Here is a 14,575-nt window from a genome sequence, read left to right on the forward strand (position 1 = left end):
GAAGAGAGAAGAGAGAAGAGAGAAGAGAGAAGAGAGAAGAGAGAAGAGAGAAGAGAGAAGAGAGAAGAGAGAAGAGAGAAGAGAGAAGAGAGAAGTTGTTTCTAGGACTTTGTAATCAATAGACTCTTATACAGGTCTATTCTTCGTAGAAGACGCTCTGTAAGGTTATACTTTGAAGAGACATATTATTTAGACAGTTTTATGGAGGTAGATTTACATGTACTTAATATGATGAGTATTGAGAGTAATACGTGCATTCAGTATGATAAACATACCCTATAGTCTACTACAGAGCATACTGGGTGCTTCCTCAAACCATATACGTACTCTGTATGATACATGTATGCTACTACATGTATACAGTTATACTTGTTCTACAGGTACTCTATTGGATAATACTCTATACAGTCTTCATGCTTGTCAGCGTAGCCCATATGTGTGTATACATGCACCATGGACTATGATAAGGTATGCTGTTAATAGGACATACTACCATTCAACATATACTACCACCCTCGAACGGACTAAACATAGCGAGTGCTAGTTATGCTCGACGACTGATTATAGATGTACGGATATACACGTGGGTGCAGAACGACGGAAGGTTGTAGAAAGGCGATGCCGAGGTATGGAGACGATATCTTGGTGTATTGAAGCTGGCGAAGCAACAGCATGCGCGAATGCCATCGAGTAGATGAACCAACATTCTGGACCATCTTTGCTACATACTAGTAGTGTTTTTGAGCAACCACAGGCTATCAAAATCGACACAGACAGCAAGGTGACAAGAGAGTCTCAGAGAATATGAACAACCGCAGTCTCAAAGATAATAGAGACAGCCACGAACACAACACGAAAACACACAGCTATGGACACTTATCCGCATGTCCTCACCACGAATGCACAAACAAAACACGTAATGAAACAGCACACAAACACACAGTCATATACAACACCAAGAAATATAGTTGCCTGCATAGGCCGGTCGATTGTATAGTATAGTACAGTACACACACACAAGACTTTATAGCGTACAATCCCACTCTTGACACCACATCACTAGACTTGAAACTTTTCCTCCTCTCCAAGAACCCCCCTTCTAGTCTTCCACTTTTCTTTCCCTGCCATTTGACACCAATGTGAACCAAACAAAAGAAAGTTGATCACCCCTGCGTGCCCGAGGGAAAATGAATCGTGATTTCGTACCCCCCAAAACCCCAACTAGATGGACAAATAAAATAAAACAGTACAGTGATGATAGCCTGGACCAAGAACGAATCCTGAAATCCTTTCCTGGGAATATATGTGTATATAGGTATGTGTATATGAGTGACCACAAATGGATAGATAGATCGATACGAGTGTGGGATATTCTTACACAGCAACCCGCGGCGGCGGAAACAGCGACAGTGGCGCCTTGCTGATTGGTGGCGGGGCCTGTGCGAGTGTAGCCGAGCGTTTGCGCAGTGTGCGTCGCGGCGACGTGGAGGACAAGGAGAGGAGTTTGAATGCAGAGTCGGAGACGCTACGCTCGTGTGTGGGTGGGGGTGGGGGCGCGTACGCGGGCGCCGAGTAAACGGATGCTGGAGTCGGCGGTGGGGTTCTCAGGGGTTGTGGTTGAGGCTGTGATTGTGTGTGTGGGCGCTCAGGGGCATGATCGAGATCATGCTCGTCGGCGTCGTCAGCGGTAGCGGCGAAGAATGTGAAGCGGTCGCTTGGGGAAGCCATCGAGGTGCGGTTATCGCGGCGGGCCGGGTGCGAGTGGTTGTACTGGGTGCTGTGGACGAGGTCGGGCAGGCTGCCGACGGAGCCGGCGGAGCGGCGCAGGGAAGAGTGCAGGGAGCAGGAGCCGGTGAAGTCGCTGCTGTCGTCGTAGGAGCTGCTTTTGCTGAGGCGAGCGCTGGACAGATGGGTGTGGCGGTGTGGGTTGAGCATGGGGTACTGGGAGCGCTCGGCCTCGAGGCAGTCGGCGACGTATTCTGCGTATGCATCCTCGCGCATGGCGTGGTATTTTGGCTGTGCGTTGAGATACTCCTGGAGGTGCTCCGGCATGGGCGTGGTGTCGGGGAAGACTGGCGAGTAGACCACCGAGGGAGTTCGGACGCTGCTTGGGTAGGTGGATGCTGAGTGTGCGGAGCGCCGCCGGGCGAGGTCTGGGACGGCGTCCACATCCGGGACGTACAGTGATGGTCGTGTTGCGCGGCTGCGGCGGTGTTGTGAGAGACCTGGGGAGTCGAGGTCGTCAAGGTCGTCGAGGTTGAGAATGTCGCTTAGTCGGTTCAGATTCTCACCATCGGACGTGGGAGGGCGTCGTGTGTCGGTAGACGTGCGTACCCAGTCGTAGTCTTCATGAGACTCGGCCGCATGATCGTAGCAATAGTCGACGTCCTGTTCCCAGGACTCATAATCTTGCGTGTTGCCAAACGTGTTTTGCACAGGGGTTGGAGGAAATTCTCTACCGATGGGTGAAAACGCAGGAGCAAGCGACATTGAGGATTCCGGACGTGGTACACGAGTGGCACCTTTCAAAGCCAATGGCCTAGGGAGGAGGCGCGAAGACCGCCTGGTAGTGATTTCTGGAACATCGGTTACAGTGTCTTCCGTCTCTGCTTGTGGTTCCTGGGGTGAAGCGGCCTGACTTTCGAGGTCTTCTAATACACTCTCCAAGACTTCGATTACAGGAACGGGTGTCACAGTAACGGGAATGTCAGTTGTCACGGCATGCGAGAATGCTGGGGCGTCATCTTCCTCAATTTCATCATGCGCCGGCATGTCGTCATCGATATTCTGCTGATGGTCCCCTAAGGAGAATTCCCAGACGCCTGTCGGGGGCTCGGATTCTTCCTCTGGAGGCGGAGGCGGAAGTGATTTCTCCAGGGCTTCGTCGGCCGGAGGTGGTAGCGGCTTTTCCGTGACTTCCTCGGATGGTGAAGGCAGTGGCTTCTCTGTGTTGAGATCTTTAATCAGATCCTCAAGGATCGTCGGACGACCCTCCAAGGCCGCTCGGGACGACTTTCTTGGTGGGGGACTTTGCATGGCGATAGACATGCTCTGCGTTTGCAATCGTGTTCGTGGTTGAGAGAAGCTGTCGGCGGATCTGCTGTGGTTAAGGCCTCGGCCCGTAACAGGCAATGGCGATACTGGTGGTGATTCTGGCGACTTGACTGGGCTGACTTGTGGCCTTACACTGCCACTTTCCGGAGACGTGGGGACTTCGACGTCCTGTTCCATGATCGGGGGCGGATGAGAGACACGACGATGTGGGAGATCAGTAGCTTTGATTCCATTGAGGGTTCGTGATGGAGTTCGCATGTGTTGCAGAGAAGAGTAGATGTCCCCATCACGTGCAGCACGCTGAGTGCGTTCGGTGTGGCTGACATGATGGAAGTCGAAGGGGCTTGAGATGACTGGTCGAGGTTTCGGAGGCTCATAGGTAGCTACGACGCGTGATTAGTGCTAATCCGGAAGAATAACATCGCCCCATGGGCTGTGTGTCAAGATCCGAAGATACGGCTACGACTACAAACAAGGGGACTCACTTTCTGGACGTCGACGACTCTTGTCTCTCTTGTTCCGATCGAGGCCAAGACCCAGGAGTCGCCTCGCACTGCTTAGACGCTTGTCCGGCTCTTCTGACGAAATCTCCGATGCCCCAAGGGACACTTTACTCCCTTGCCGCCGCATTACCCGGCCGGAGGAGAAGAAGTTGGACCTGAAGTAGCCTGGTAATGACTCTGTCATCGACGTCTCACTTGGACTCGTCACGGCAGGAAAGATTTGCGACGTTGGACGATACAGCGCTGCACCATCCACCATGGTGGACGCCTGTGAATAGCAGGAGCTGGCCACCGAGGTAGCTGTTCCGCTTCGTGATCGTGGACCTGTGCGTGATCTTTTCCTCGAGAGCCCACTCACGGACCCACCATTGCTACTCGCGGGAGTAGCAGTTTGCGTGTCAAGTCCGGTAATATCCTTCTGCAGTTCGGGAGAGTGCTCGAGAATCCTCGGTATCGGTGATGCTTGTGAGTCTGATTTTGGAGGGGTGGGAGGCTGCGTGGCAGGTTGAGAAGCCACGGTTGCCATCGTTATAAACTAATGATTGTATATGCTGGGGCGAGTGGGATGCCGATATAGGCCAGGGTGGCTCACAATGGACCAGGAACTGGAGGAGACGTGGGTGTTGTACCCTGGGTGCATCAACTTAATCTAGTGGACTCTGGCCAGGGTTTGCGACAAAAACAGGCGGACGTGGTTGTAGACGTGTAAGTGAGTGACAGTGTTGGACATGAAGGTGCAGCGACGACTAGATTGCTATGAAATTCCCTCGTTAGTATATTGCTCAATCCCTTCATTGCTCTCAACCCTGGTAAAGGTAGCAACGGTAGCTCGTGGGCTCTATTTCTGGAGCAAAGCCTGGACGAAAAAATGAAACTCTGGGGAGATGCTGTGCGGCGTCCCCAGACAAGACAAAGGTAAATGAGGTACAAGGGATCCGTCGGTTGGCAATGGCAGTTGTATATGTACGAAGAAACAAAACATACCTTTGACTAGCAGATCCCGAAGCAGTAAAGCACGAGAAAAGGAGAAAGAGCCCAACCTGACGAGGATGAACACGGCGCGACGACACAGTATATCTGTCAACGGAACAAATGTGCCAAGCAAGGTTGTTGTGTATGTTGCGCGGCGCAGTTTGGTGCAACAGTCAATATAGCAGCGGGTCGAGGTGGATGCAATTGTCAATTGAATGCAATCCGGGGTATGACGCGTTATGACAGGTGAACACAAACCTGCACGAGGAACAAGGCGGGATAAAGAAGGGCTTCTGGTGAATCGAGAGATGACGCCCACAGGTGGTAAAGACAGTGGTATACAGAAGATGAAGAGCAGACAGAGGGGATAATATGCAAGCGGGAAGTGACAGAATAGGAATAACGGGTCAGTCTCTTGGTCGATGAAGCTACGGGTGAGCCGCGCGACCGTCACACACAGACCAGAGGTTGACTTTTTCACGACAGTGGTGTACACTAGCAGACGCGGTTGATGGACAGGGTATGAGGGGGGGAGGGTCATCCATCGTGCGTGTGCAAGCTGGAGCAGCGCACATTATTCACAACACGCATGACAGAGACCATGCCTCAATGAGGGAAAGTGTATAACACGCCAGGGACGAGAATGGAATAGAAAGGGGATCCTGGACCCAAGAATCAAGAGGCGCAAGCAGACAAGCATGGGACAAGCATGTCAACAGCATGGGGATGGTCCAACGGGAAGGCCAAAGCTTCAGGATAGTCAAGTTATTAGGCTCTTGTAAGGATTGGGCTGATTCGGGACGGTCGAGGCCCCTAGATGGTGAGTGAGTAGCAGGCATTGGGGACTGAAGGCTGGATCAGACTATGTAGTATCCTGGTGTTGATAAATTGGTGTAACAAAAGAAGCAGCAGTCTTTCCAGCTTTGAGGGTGATGATATGGGTATGTATGTATGTGTGCCTGGGGTCCAAGCACTACAATATCTCCTCGGACGGGTCGAGAAAAGCAGCAAAAAGTGTATGAAGGGGAAAAGGGACGGGCAAGGGGTAGGGGTAGGGGAAGGGGGCGAAGGGAAGTGGGAAAGCTGCATGCCGACGCCATTACCCGACGTGGCGGTCCAGTCCCAAGTGAGTGCACGCTAGGCCCACGCCAACATCCATGGAGGCCATAGCCAGTCAGCCAGGTACATTTCCAAGATGAGCGTTAGCAGCAACGGCTTTTCAACGCTCACCCATAAAGAATACTCTAGGAAGAATAGCAGTAATAATAGTATTATCCGAACCAGTGTTGGACTCGTGTCACTATGTAGGCGTGGGACTTTTAGCCTTTTACATTGATTATTGTGGCAACATGGAGAATAGTAATAATACGGGGCACACGGCACGCGGCACATATCACATATGCATATCTTCTACCCGGCAGCTGTACAGAGTACATGCACTGGCAACTGGCAGGATGCGAGTGCAGATGCAGACGCAGACGCAGTCCGGTCCAGTCCGCAAGCAGAAAAAGCCCAAGACTCAAGACACAATATCCAAGACTCAAGGAATTTAACGTTACAAACTGTGCGGAGACTTTATGCACAGAAAACTCCCCTCGGTCACCGCGTTCCACTGCAAACTCTGAAGCTTCGTCTTACCGCTCTTCCTGTCGAGCCCTGATGCCTACTCACCGTTACGAACATTCTCCTGGCCCTGCAGACAATAGTCATCGCACCCTCGTCGAATATGATTTGCAAAGCATCTCCAACACTCACTCCACTCTTGTTCTCCGGCCGCCAGGAACAGGAGATTGCTCGAGGCCGTGCGGCGCTGCGCTTGTGATTGCCGCGATGTCTGATCGATTTTTGGCTCTGTGGCGGCGCTGACCTTCTCCATTTAGGAATCGTCCTGTTCTGTCATGTTTCAACTTTCACAAAAGCAAACTATCGTGCCATATTAAGACTTGAAACGCGACTTTCACGTAGCTTTTCGGGCGGCTTGATCGCCACATCCATCCGGCCTGACTCGGCCCTGAAAACCTGAAGCCTCTCCAGTCTCCACGATAGAAAGTCCTCTCCACTGTTGGTGGTGAGTTTGTACCTGCATCTATTCTGCATCTGCATCTGCGTCTGCGTCTGTGCGTTTGCCGAAGTGGGAGTCTGTGTATCCACCAGATGACGGATAACGATGCAATCAATGTAGCTTATACTTACCATAGCATGCCCAGCACGATACGAGGCGGTTCGTCGCTACAAGACGTTTGACACATGGACGGCCTACCTTTCTGAAGCCGACTTTGGTATCCCTAGCCAAAGGTGTGTGGAGCAACAGTGTGCGCAACGTGCATATCGGCTTGCCCTGGCCATCACTATCATCCCGCGGCCGTGGTCATATTCTTCCCAAGCAGACGGACCAATGGCTGCACATGCAATTTTTATCCTCAATAACCTGAATCTCGTCTTTGAACGGCGACGTCGCCTAGCTTCATATTTTGCCAACAAGCTTAATTGTCGGGGCCTCAGCTGCTTGACTAGTACTCTACTCAAGGCCGTCATCATGGTAGAGGTTTAGGTCACCACCCTCTCCTTGCCATCAAGACAACATATCAACGCGACGCGGACGCAATACTGCTGGTAAAGTGCCTGGGTTCTCCGATCTGGGAACGCCGGCTCCGAAACCTTTTCTTGGTAGCCTTAGGTATTAGTCTTGCTCCTCCCGTTCAATCCCTGGCATTTCCACCAGATATTCTCACAGCTCTCCCGCTCGACCATGACTTGGGAGGCTTAAAAGAAGTCTTAAGCAGGGTTTGCCATCCCATCGATGCCCAACTTCATCACGCGTCATCCTGATTTCGTCGTACTATCGTCGCCGCTTTGCTTGACAGCAACGCTCTTCTTTGGAAGACTCGCGACTCAGAGACCCTTGCCTGAGAAGAACTTAAACTTTCCATATCCGCCCGTCACCATGTGAGTGCTTCGCCACGCACAACAACAGCATGTTCGAGACTACAGGCTATTGGCTCACAGCTGACCCTCGTTTTTATTGTCAACAGCGTCTCCCTGCCAGAATTGTGTGTTTTCATATGATTATCGAAATGGTTCCATGTTACTAGATACTCATCGTGACTTTACCACTAGCTTGACTCGCGAATCGTTCGCCTTACCCTGTATGCTAGCCGTAAACAGGAACAATTGTTCCACTTCGGGCCTCATGAGTCGCCTTATGGCTCGGCATGCGAGAGCGATACCGATAGGTACGAATCTTGTATGTATGTGCACGGTAAGCAGCACTGTGCAGGAATTAACTTTAAATTTTAGTCAACCAACACATTCTCATCCGATATCAGTTATTTATGCAGCGCTCGCAGGCCTTGAAAGCTGCTGGGTAATAAATACATGCTCGTATGATGGCATCAACAACTCGCTACCTATCAGAGGCCATAGTTCACTTCAGCCCACCCTATAAGGATTCTGATGTACCGACATCACGCCGCTGTGGGACCTAGAGTTCCGGTGGACTCGTCCTCGAAAGTAGGCACCATGCTGACAGGAACAAGCAAAGAAATCGTGCAATTGACGCAACATGTAAAAGTTCTACTGGCTGAAGCTGTCAGCTGACTTGTGTGTCCTTCATCCCACGGCCTCGTATCTCGCGTTGCATCAATAAGCCGTTGCAGAGGTGTGGGCTGTATACGCGTTTTTCTAACGCTTCCCTGCCGTGCAACAATGCGTGGGGACGGATGGTCTCCCCGGCTTCTTCTTGACTCCTCTTCCCGTGTTCGCCCCGCCTACAGTGCTCTATCTACACGAAGCCTCACTTTTGACGGTGAACGACAAATTACAACGTCCAACAAATATTGGAGCAAAAGTCAGGGATATCGCCAGCAGCTCTTCAGTTTGGCAATCTGTTTTCACAGGCTACGGCTTCGACGAATGCATGGCAAACCTGCATGCCCGCCACTCTTGCAGCAAAATGATTTGACGATCGCTTCAATCTTGTCGTTCGAGACTACGACTCTATCGAGGTGAAGTATCGTAGGCAGGTAGCTTGCAAGGCAGCATCTATTGATCACGGTTCATCTATTCGTCGGAGACGCTGACTGGATTCCGAACCCGCAAGGGAAGAGCCGTACCTTAATCCCGCGAGATTTTTCAGCTGAAGCTTCGCCAATCACACTGCGTTTCGGCCATCAACAGTCAGCGCTGTTGTTCCCTCAAACTGCCTGTGGGCCTTGACAGGGCAAGACACTTTAACCTATGACGTTACTCGTTTCCGCTGATAGAAGAATCAAATGGCTTGTTACCCCCATGGTATCGTGCAGACACGAATCCTTTTGCAGCGGTCAGCAATTGGCAATTGTAGTATGCAGGGGCAGCAAATTGCGCAAGGAACTGCAGTAGTAGCTGAAGATCCTAATGCTGATCTCTTATAGGAATCAATCGCATTCGGCAAGTGTCCGACATCGAACTGACATGTCCACAACGGTATTGTCCTCTCGTCTATAGGATTGCGCCAAAACTGGTTTACGGAAGTTGGGAGCTGCAAGTGCAACATGCCCGTCGGCCGTACCACTCTTTATCGTAGGGCTCGATGCACATCACGATTTACTTGTATTATGTCGGTTGCGAAAGAGGACCTCTACCACCGCAAATTAGGCATGAAATGGACGTGTCGCTAATCTTGTTCGTAGATTGTTGGTCCTGGTAGTCGCATCCAAACTTCCTAGCAACGTTGGTGTCGCTGTACTGACACGCAAGCAACAACACGAATAAATCGACTTGTCGTCTCACCTTATTGCAATGTCGTATGTGAACGAATGAGAAAGCAGCTCTTAAACAATATTGCCGGGAACGCTATCGACCTTGGGAATTGGACGAAGACACCTCGATGGGCATTGCTGCACATGTCGGCACAGACATCGATGCATGCAGCAAGCAGCCTTCCCGACGTTATGTATTCCCATCAGCAGCCCCCCGGGCTAACAAACAACTCTCCTATCGCTCCACAGGGCAGTCGTCATACTGCTCTACTGCAGCATGCAAGATGAGCTGAGGCCCTGCAGGCGGTCTCGCAAAAGGCCTCGCTTGAAAACTCAACACGACTGTGCAGAGTGTTTGGATGATGTGGCGCTGTGGCTGCCTCTAAAATTATCTCTGAGTGACAGTCAGAGACCTTCGACGAGGTATATTCTTATCGCAACTCGCCCTCATGATTTACACGTGGTCGCTCCTTGCGCCATACATAGTACTATCAGTATATATATATGACACCCGACGCGATTGCACAGACATATGGCATGTGGCCTTTGGACTAAAATACCAAATACCTCGACATTGACCAACTGAGTGCCTATTAATCTTCTCATGGTTGCCTTCCCCGCGTGCGAAGGCGAGAACAGAACGATTTGACCAATGCCATTCACAGTGGCCGTCATCTCACATGAAAAATCTTACTGCAAGTTAACCCCGCATTCTCCTCTTAGCTCCTGAAACTTAGCATATACGTACCTCTGCATGAATATTATTCGACCATTCGAAGCATGTTTAACTGTTTCGTCTGTGCTATTGGACAGCTGGAAGCCCGATGATTGTGGGCAGATTTCGCGAGGGTTGTTGCTGGTGATCACTGCATCTTACAGATTCATTCGCAGTACACCACGGCAGTAGCTGCAGATTGGCTTCAGATTCGACACGACCAAGACTATTGCTCGTCGCTCCTCTGTCTCTCCCTCTTCAACTCTATCTCAGAATGAGATCCATTCAGCATCCAGCCAGTCTCCGAATACCCCAATGCTATGAGCATCACGTATATTAGATCCACACCCAACACCTAGAATGTCGGAACTACCATAGGCTTCCACAAAGCAGCAGAGGTCGTCAAGCCCTCTCATAATATCGCGTCATATTGGTCTAGTCGCTCCATGAAGATAATGATTACAATACAGAATCCAAGGCCCAAGAAGTTCGACTCGACATCGTCGTGCCCAAAACGACTTGGCGGCATTGCCGACGCCACGTTTCACGCCATGCATGTGTAAGTAAGTGTATGTATCTTCTGTCATCATACCAGCTTGATCACCACCATCTGATCTGTCGCCGAAAGCGAGGTGCGTCTTTCTCCGTCTGGTACCTGCCGACAGACCTACTAATTACCCAGCTATTACCCAACAACTAGTCCCACGCCATCTCTACGCCACCATATTTTCAAATCTCTCAGAAGGGGGAGAAACAGTCTAGCAGCCGCTAGCGCGTTTCAGATTTCTTAGTCTCCGGACTAGCCTCTCTCGGCAGGTCTAGCTCTCGTGCTCTTTTCATTATTAGTTCCCGTCATTATTAGCTCCAAATGTTAGGTTCGCGAGAGCCCCGTTGTCGGCCGAATAAACAACCACTCTCCGTCGCTCTACTTACATACACAGTCTATACCAACATGTTGCATTCCAGAACAGCCCTCATACCAATTGTTCACCTCAGAGCTTCGTTGCGTGCTAGGTGTTTTCATGCCGATCATTCCCGTGGGATTGTTGCCAGGGTTGATGATATATATCGATACGACTGCGATGCCATGCATTCCACGTCAGCGCTGTTTCATTACCTAGTCACGCCATCGCTCTGCACAGTATATGGGTTGAGAATAGCGCCGCTGCTATTATAGTTCGAGCTGTGATAGCGCCATTCTTATGCGTACTCACTGCTGCTGCTGCTGTGTGCTTGTATATCATCCCTTTCCGTCGTCCGCACGGATATGCGTGACACATACTTTGAGTGTTTTCACGCGGGCACGTGGAGCGAGCAATTAGTATTAGAGCCGCTCCGGAGGGAGGATCACCCTGAGTGATCTTGCGTTACTTTGCGGCTCCTCTTAAGCAATTTATGAATACTTGAATAGAATAGAACAGGTATGATCTGTGTCGGTCCATATACAATTGATCCGGGCTTGGAATGTGGAGCAACAAAATGTTCTGGTTCAGCTCTATATTCTGATTATGAACTCGTTTGGGATTTCTTGGCCTTTGGCCCTCCTTCTAAGTTGAGTTGGAACATATAGAAGAGGTATAACTCATTGAACTGAAGGCAAGCTCTATATATCTGAATATCTCTAGATTTTATGTGTTGAAGTTGGAGATCCTTGAACGTTGTCCACGGATAGATGATTGTATTAGGTGTATATCCGTTTGATCATTATATGATATACCTAATCTTCTCTATCTTCTCTATCTTCTCTATCTTCTCTATCTTCTCTATCTTCTCTATCTTCTCTATCTTCTCTATCTTCTCTATCTTCTCTATCTTCTCTAGGAATCTCCTCTACTATACTAACATATAACTACCCAAGTAGGACCAGAAGAACCTCTAAAGCTAGTATGATAGTATATGATAGAAAAATATAGTCTACTTTTGTAACTAAGATTCATAAATAAAGACTACGCATTTACCCATGTAGATTAATCTGAATGTAATTTATAACCAGAACTCATAGTCATGAAATGCATTTTCGCGAGGTTCGAGTTAAATTAGCTCAATCCAACGGATGCTTAACATTTAGATCCATTTGCTCGTTCGAAATTGTGGGCATGGTAGAATACCGGATCCTTTGGTATCCGACCGATGACATACCACGGACATGAGTTCCTATGAGGTCGGGGCAGATGAAAGGCATTAGGAGAATCTGCAGTCTCGAAAGAAGCGGGTCAAGGGATAAATGGGCTGGCGGTGAGCTTTCACAAGTCCACATGACCATCTTAAGGCAAAAAAGGACCGGGCATGACAGGAATCAGACAAACAATACGCACGCATGAGGTATTCTGGTGGCGTCGATAAGCAGTCCGATGGTGGGTTTGCAGTTGATATGCGTTAAAGTGGGGTTGACTGGGTGGCACCACATACCTTGGCAAGAAGGTGAATAAGCTGTTCGTAGCATGCAAGTGTCCGACTTAGCATAGAACAGAACAGGGCGAATTATGGAGATTGAATCGCGAGGCCTTGAGCAAGCAGGCTCTATTTAGGCAGAAGTGGGTTCGACACTCTTCGTTTCTATACGCTCATAGTAGGCACCGCCGGGCGAAATTAACAGCTTGGTGGTCGTTAGAGGAATACTGAAGGAAGCAGTGCCTTAGGAGATATATCGGTGTGAGACTATAGGGGCGGCGTCACTGTTCGAACAAACATGTCGACACGTCATACGTCCTATAGTAGTCAGCGGAACAGTATGCATTATGCATGTAGGTCATCAACCAATACACACAGTGCATTTTTCATTTCGATCTGTGTCAGTGCCTTGATTATTATTCTCCAAACAGAGTGCTATCACTCAAGTACAATACAGTCTTTTATCCTCTTTGCAAGTCAAAAAAGCAACACGACCAAGCCATCAAGATCCGGCTCAAATCTAAACTTATTCTCATTTTTGCTAAAAGAAGATCAAAAAAAAACTTTTCAACACTTATTTACCATGGCCAACGCTCGGCTAGATCTCGACACTGATCAGCTTGCGCAGAATTATGAGGAAATAAACAAGATCTATCAGTTCCAGTCTGGTAAGATGCTAGTTGATAAACTTGGAGACCTAACGGGTCTAAGAATCCTGGACCTGGGCTGTGGAACAGGAACTCTGACCATTCACTTTGCGAAGCTCGTTGGGCCTACTGGAAGTGTAAGTGGCACTGAGCCGCTGGCAAAAAGGGTCGCTCTTGGGAACGAGACAATTGCGGCTGAAAACAAGAAGCGAAAGGATGAGAGCAAGCACGAACTACATGTTTCTCTTGCAGTGGGCACCGCGGAGAATGCAGTGGGTATGTTCCCTGCTGGGAGCTTTGACATTATTTGCATGAACTCCGTGTTCCACTGGGTTCAGGATCAAGCCGCTGCTCTCGCAGGGATCCGTAAGCTCTTGAACGAGAGCGGACGCCTTGCTATCTGCGGCAGCTCAAAGGAGCATTACCATCCTCAATCAGAGAAGAATAGGGTACTGGCAGGAGAGCGATATCGTGAGCATGTTCCTGGAGGTATTGCTCGTCTTTCCACAAGAAGCACTCTTCATTCACTCCTCCAGGACGCTAATCTACTGAGCCGAACGATTGATCTTGTTCCTTACGAGGTTACTTTTCCAAATTACGACAAACTTATGGAATTTGAGATGGCTAGTACTTTCGGAAACTTCCTCGACTTCAGATTTCTGCCTGAAAACCTGAGAAAGCCTGCAGAGCTCGAGGTGATTGAGGCCTACCGCGCTCTCGACAAGGGTGCAGGGATTCCGATGACTGTTACCTTGTTAATGACCATTGCGAAGAAGTTTTAATGGGCTAGTCGTTTCCATTGTTCTGTTTTTATTTGCCCATCTCGTCAAAGGTGCCGCTTCTCCTGTCTACTTCTAGATAGAGATATGTAGTTACACAGAGCAATTATTACAATAAGTTCAACTGTCCAGTCCCCAGAATAAGTATGCGGTCTAGAACCCCAGTAATTTCAAAATTTATAGCCACTGCCCCACTGATATGCAGTGCAGTAAGATGTCCCCGCGATTGAAAGGGACGTCCCGACCCTACGAGTACCCGATCATGTGTATCGTCTCCATAGGTAGCCCTGTTGACCTGAGTGTCACATGAGTAATTTTTTGGCCCTCTGGGATTGCGTTCCTTACCAGAATGCCAAGTTTATGGATTGCATTCGCACTTTGTAGGGGGAATTGATAGTACCAGAGAATCTAGCTATACAATCATCAACACATGACATCTATAGCTCTATAGGTACTCATTCAATAGTGTGGCCCAACTAGGACGGTTAATGACCTACTTTCCAGCGCCATCTCAAGTATGGTGACGTATAGATTCTTAGGCCGGTGTTGCCGTAGCCTTTCTCGGACTTCTGCGTACCAGCATTAATTACTGCCAGCTTAGAAAATGGCCAGAGATCTCTACTGCAGCCTCACCTCAATTTCTCTTTCGGAAGTTTACTCGCAGTCATTACTACCAGTCGTAGAAATGCTTGGATTGCAGTACATCGTGACTATGCAGACTCTACACGGAAGATTAGTAGTTGGGTTCATTCATGCTCACTATTCTGAAGTATTT

At 49.3% G+C, this 14,575-nt stretch overlaps 2 protein-coding genes across 2 annotated transcripts; one reads left to right on the plus strand and one right to left on the minus strand.

The window, feature by feature from the left end:
* Window positions 1–1,374: 1,374 nt before the first annotated feature.
* On the minus strand, window positions 1,375–4,083 carry EJ05DRAFT_502591 (uncharacterized protein; the record flags this gene model as incomplete). Its single annotated transcript, XM_033747282.1, has 2 exons — window positions 1,375–3,437; window positions 3,540–4,083. 2 exons carry the CDS (start codon window positions 4,081–4,083, stop codon window positions 1,375–1,377), a joined length of 2,607 nt encoding a protein of 868 aa, XP_033598576.1.
* Window positions 4,084–12,781: 8,698 nt separating this feature from the next.
* On the plus strand, window positions 12,782–13,904 carry EJ05DRAFT_478154 (S-adenosyl-L-methionine-dependent methyltransferase). Its single transcript, XM_033744399.1, has one exon. It carries the CDS (start codon window positions 12,958–12,960, stop codon window positions 13,801–13,803), a length of 846 nt encoding a protein of 281 aa, XP_033598577.1. The 5' UTR covers window positions 12,782–12,957; the 3' UTR covers window positions 13,804–13,904.
* The last annotated feature ends 671 nt before the right edge of the window (window positions 13,905–14,575 follow it).

Source organism: Pseudovirgaria hyperparasitica (genome assembly GCF_010093815.1).
Source record: "Pseudovirgaria hyperparasitica strain CBS 121739 unplaced genomic scaffold EJ05scaffold_12, whole genome shotgun sequence".
Taxonomy (NCBI): Eukaryota; Fungi; Ascomycota; class Dothideomycetes; order Acrospermales; family Acrospermaceae; genus Pseudovirgaria; species Pseudovirgaria hyperparasitica.

Excerpts from the sequence above, each read along its gene's own strand:
- EJ05DRAFT_478154 (XM_033744399.1), top strand. The coding sequence starts at position 12,958 with ATGGCCAACGCTCGGCTAGATCTCGACACTGATCAGCTTGCGCAGAAT.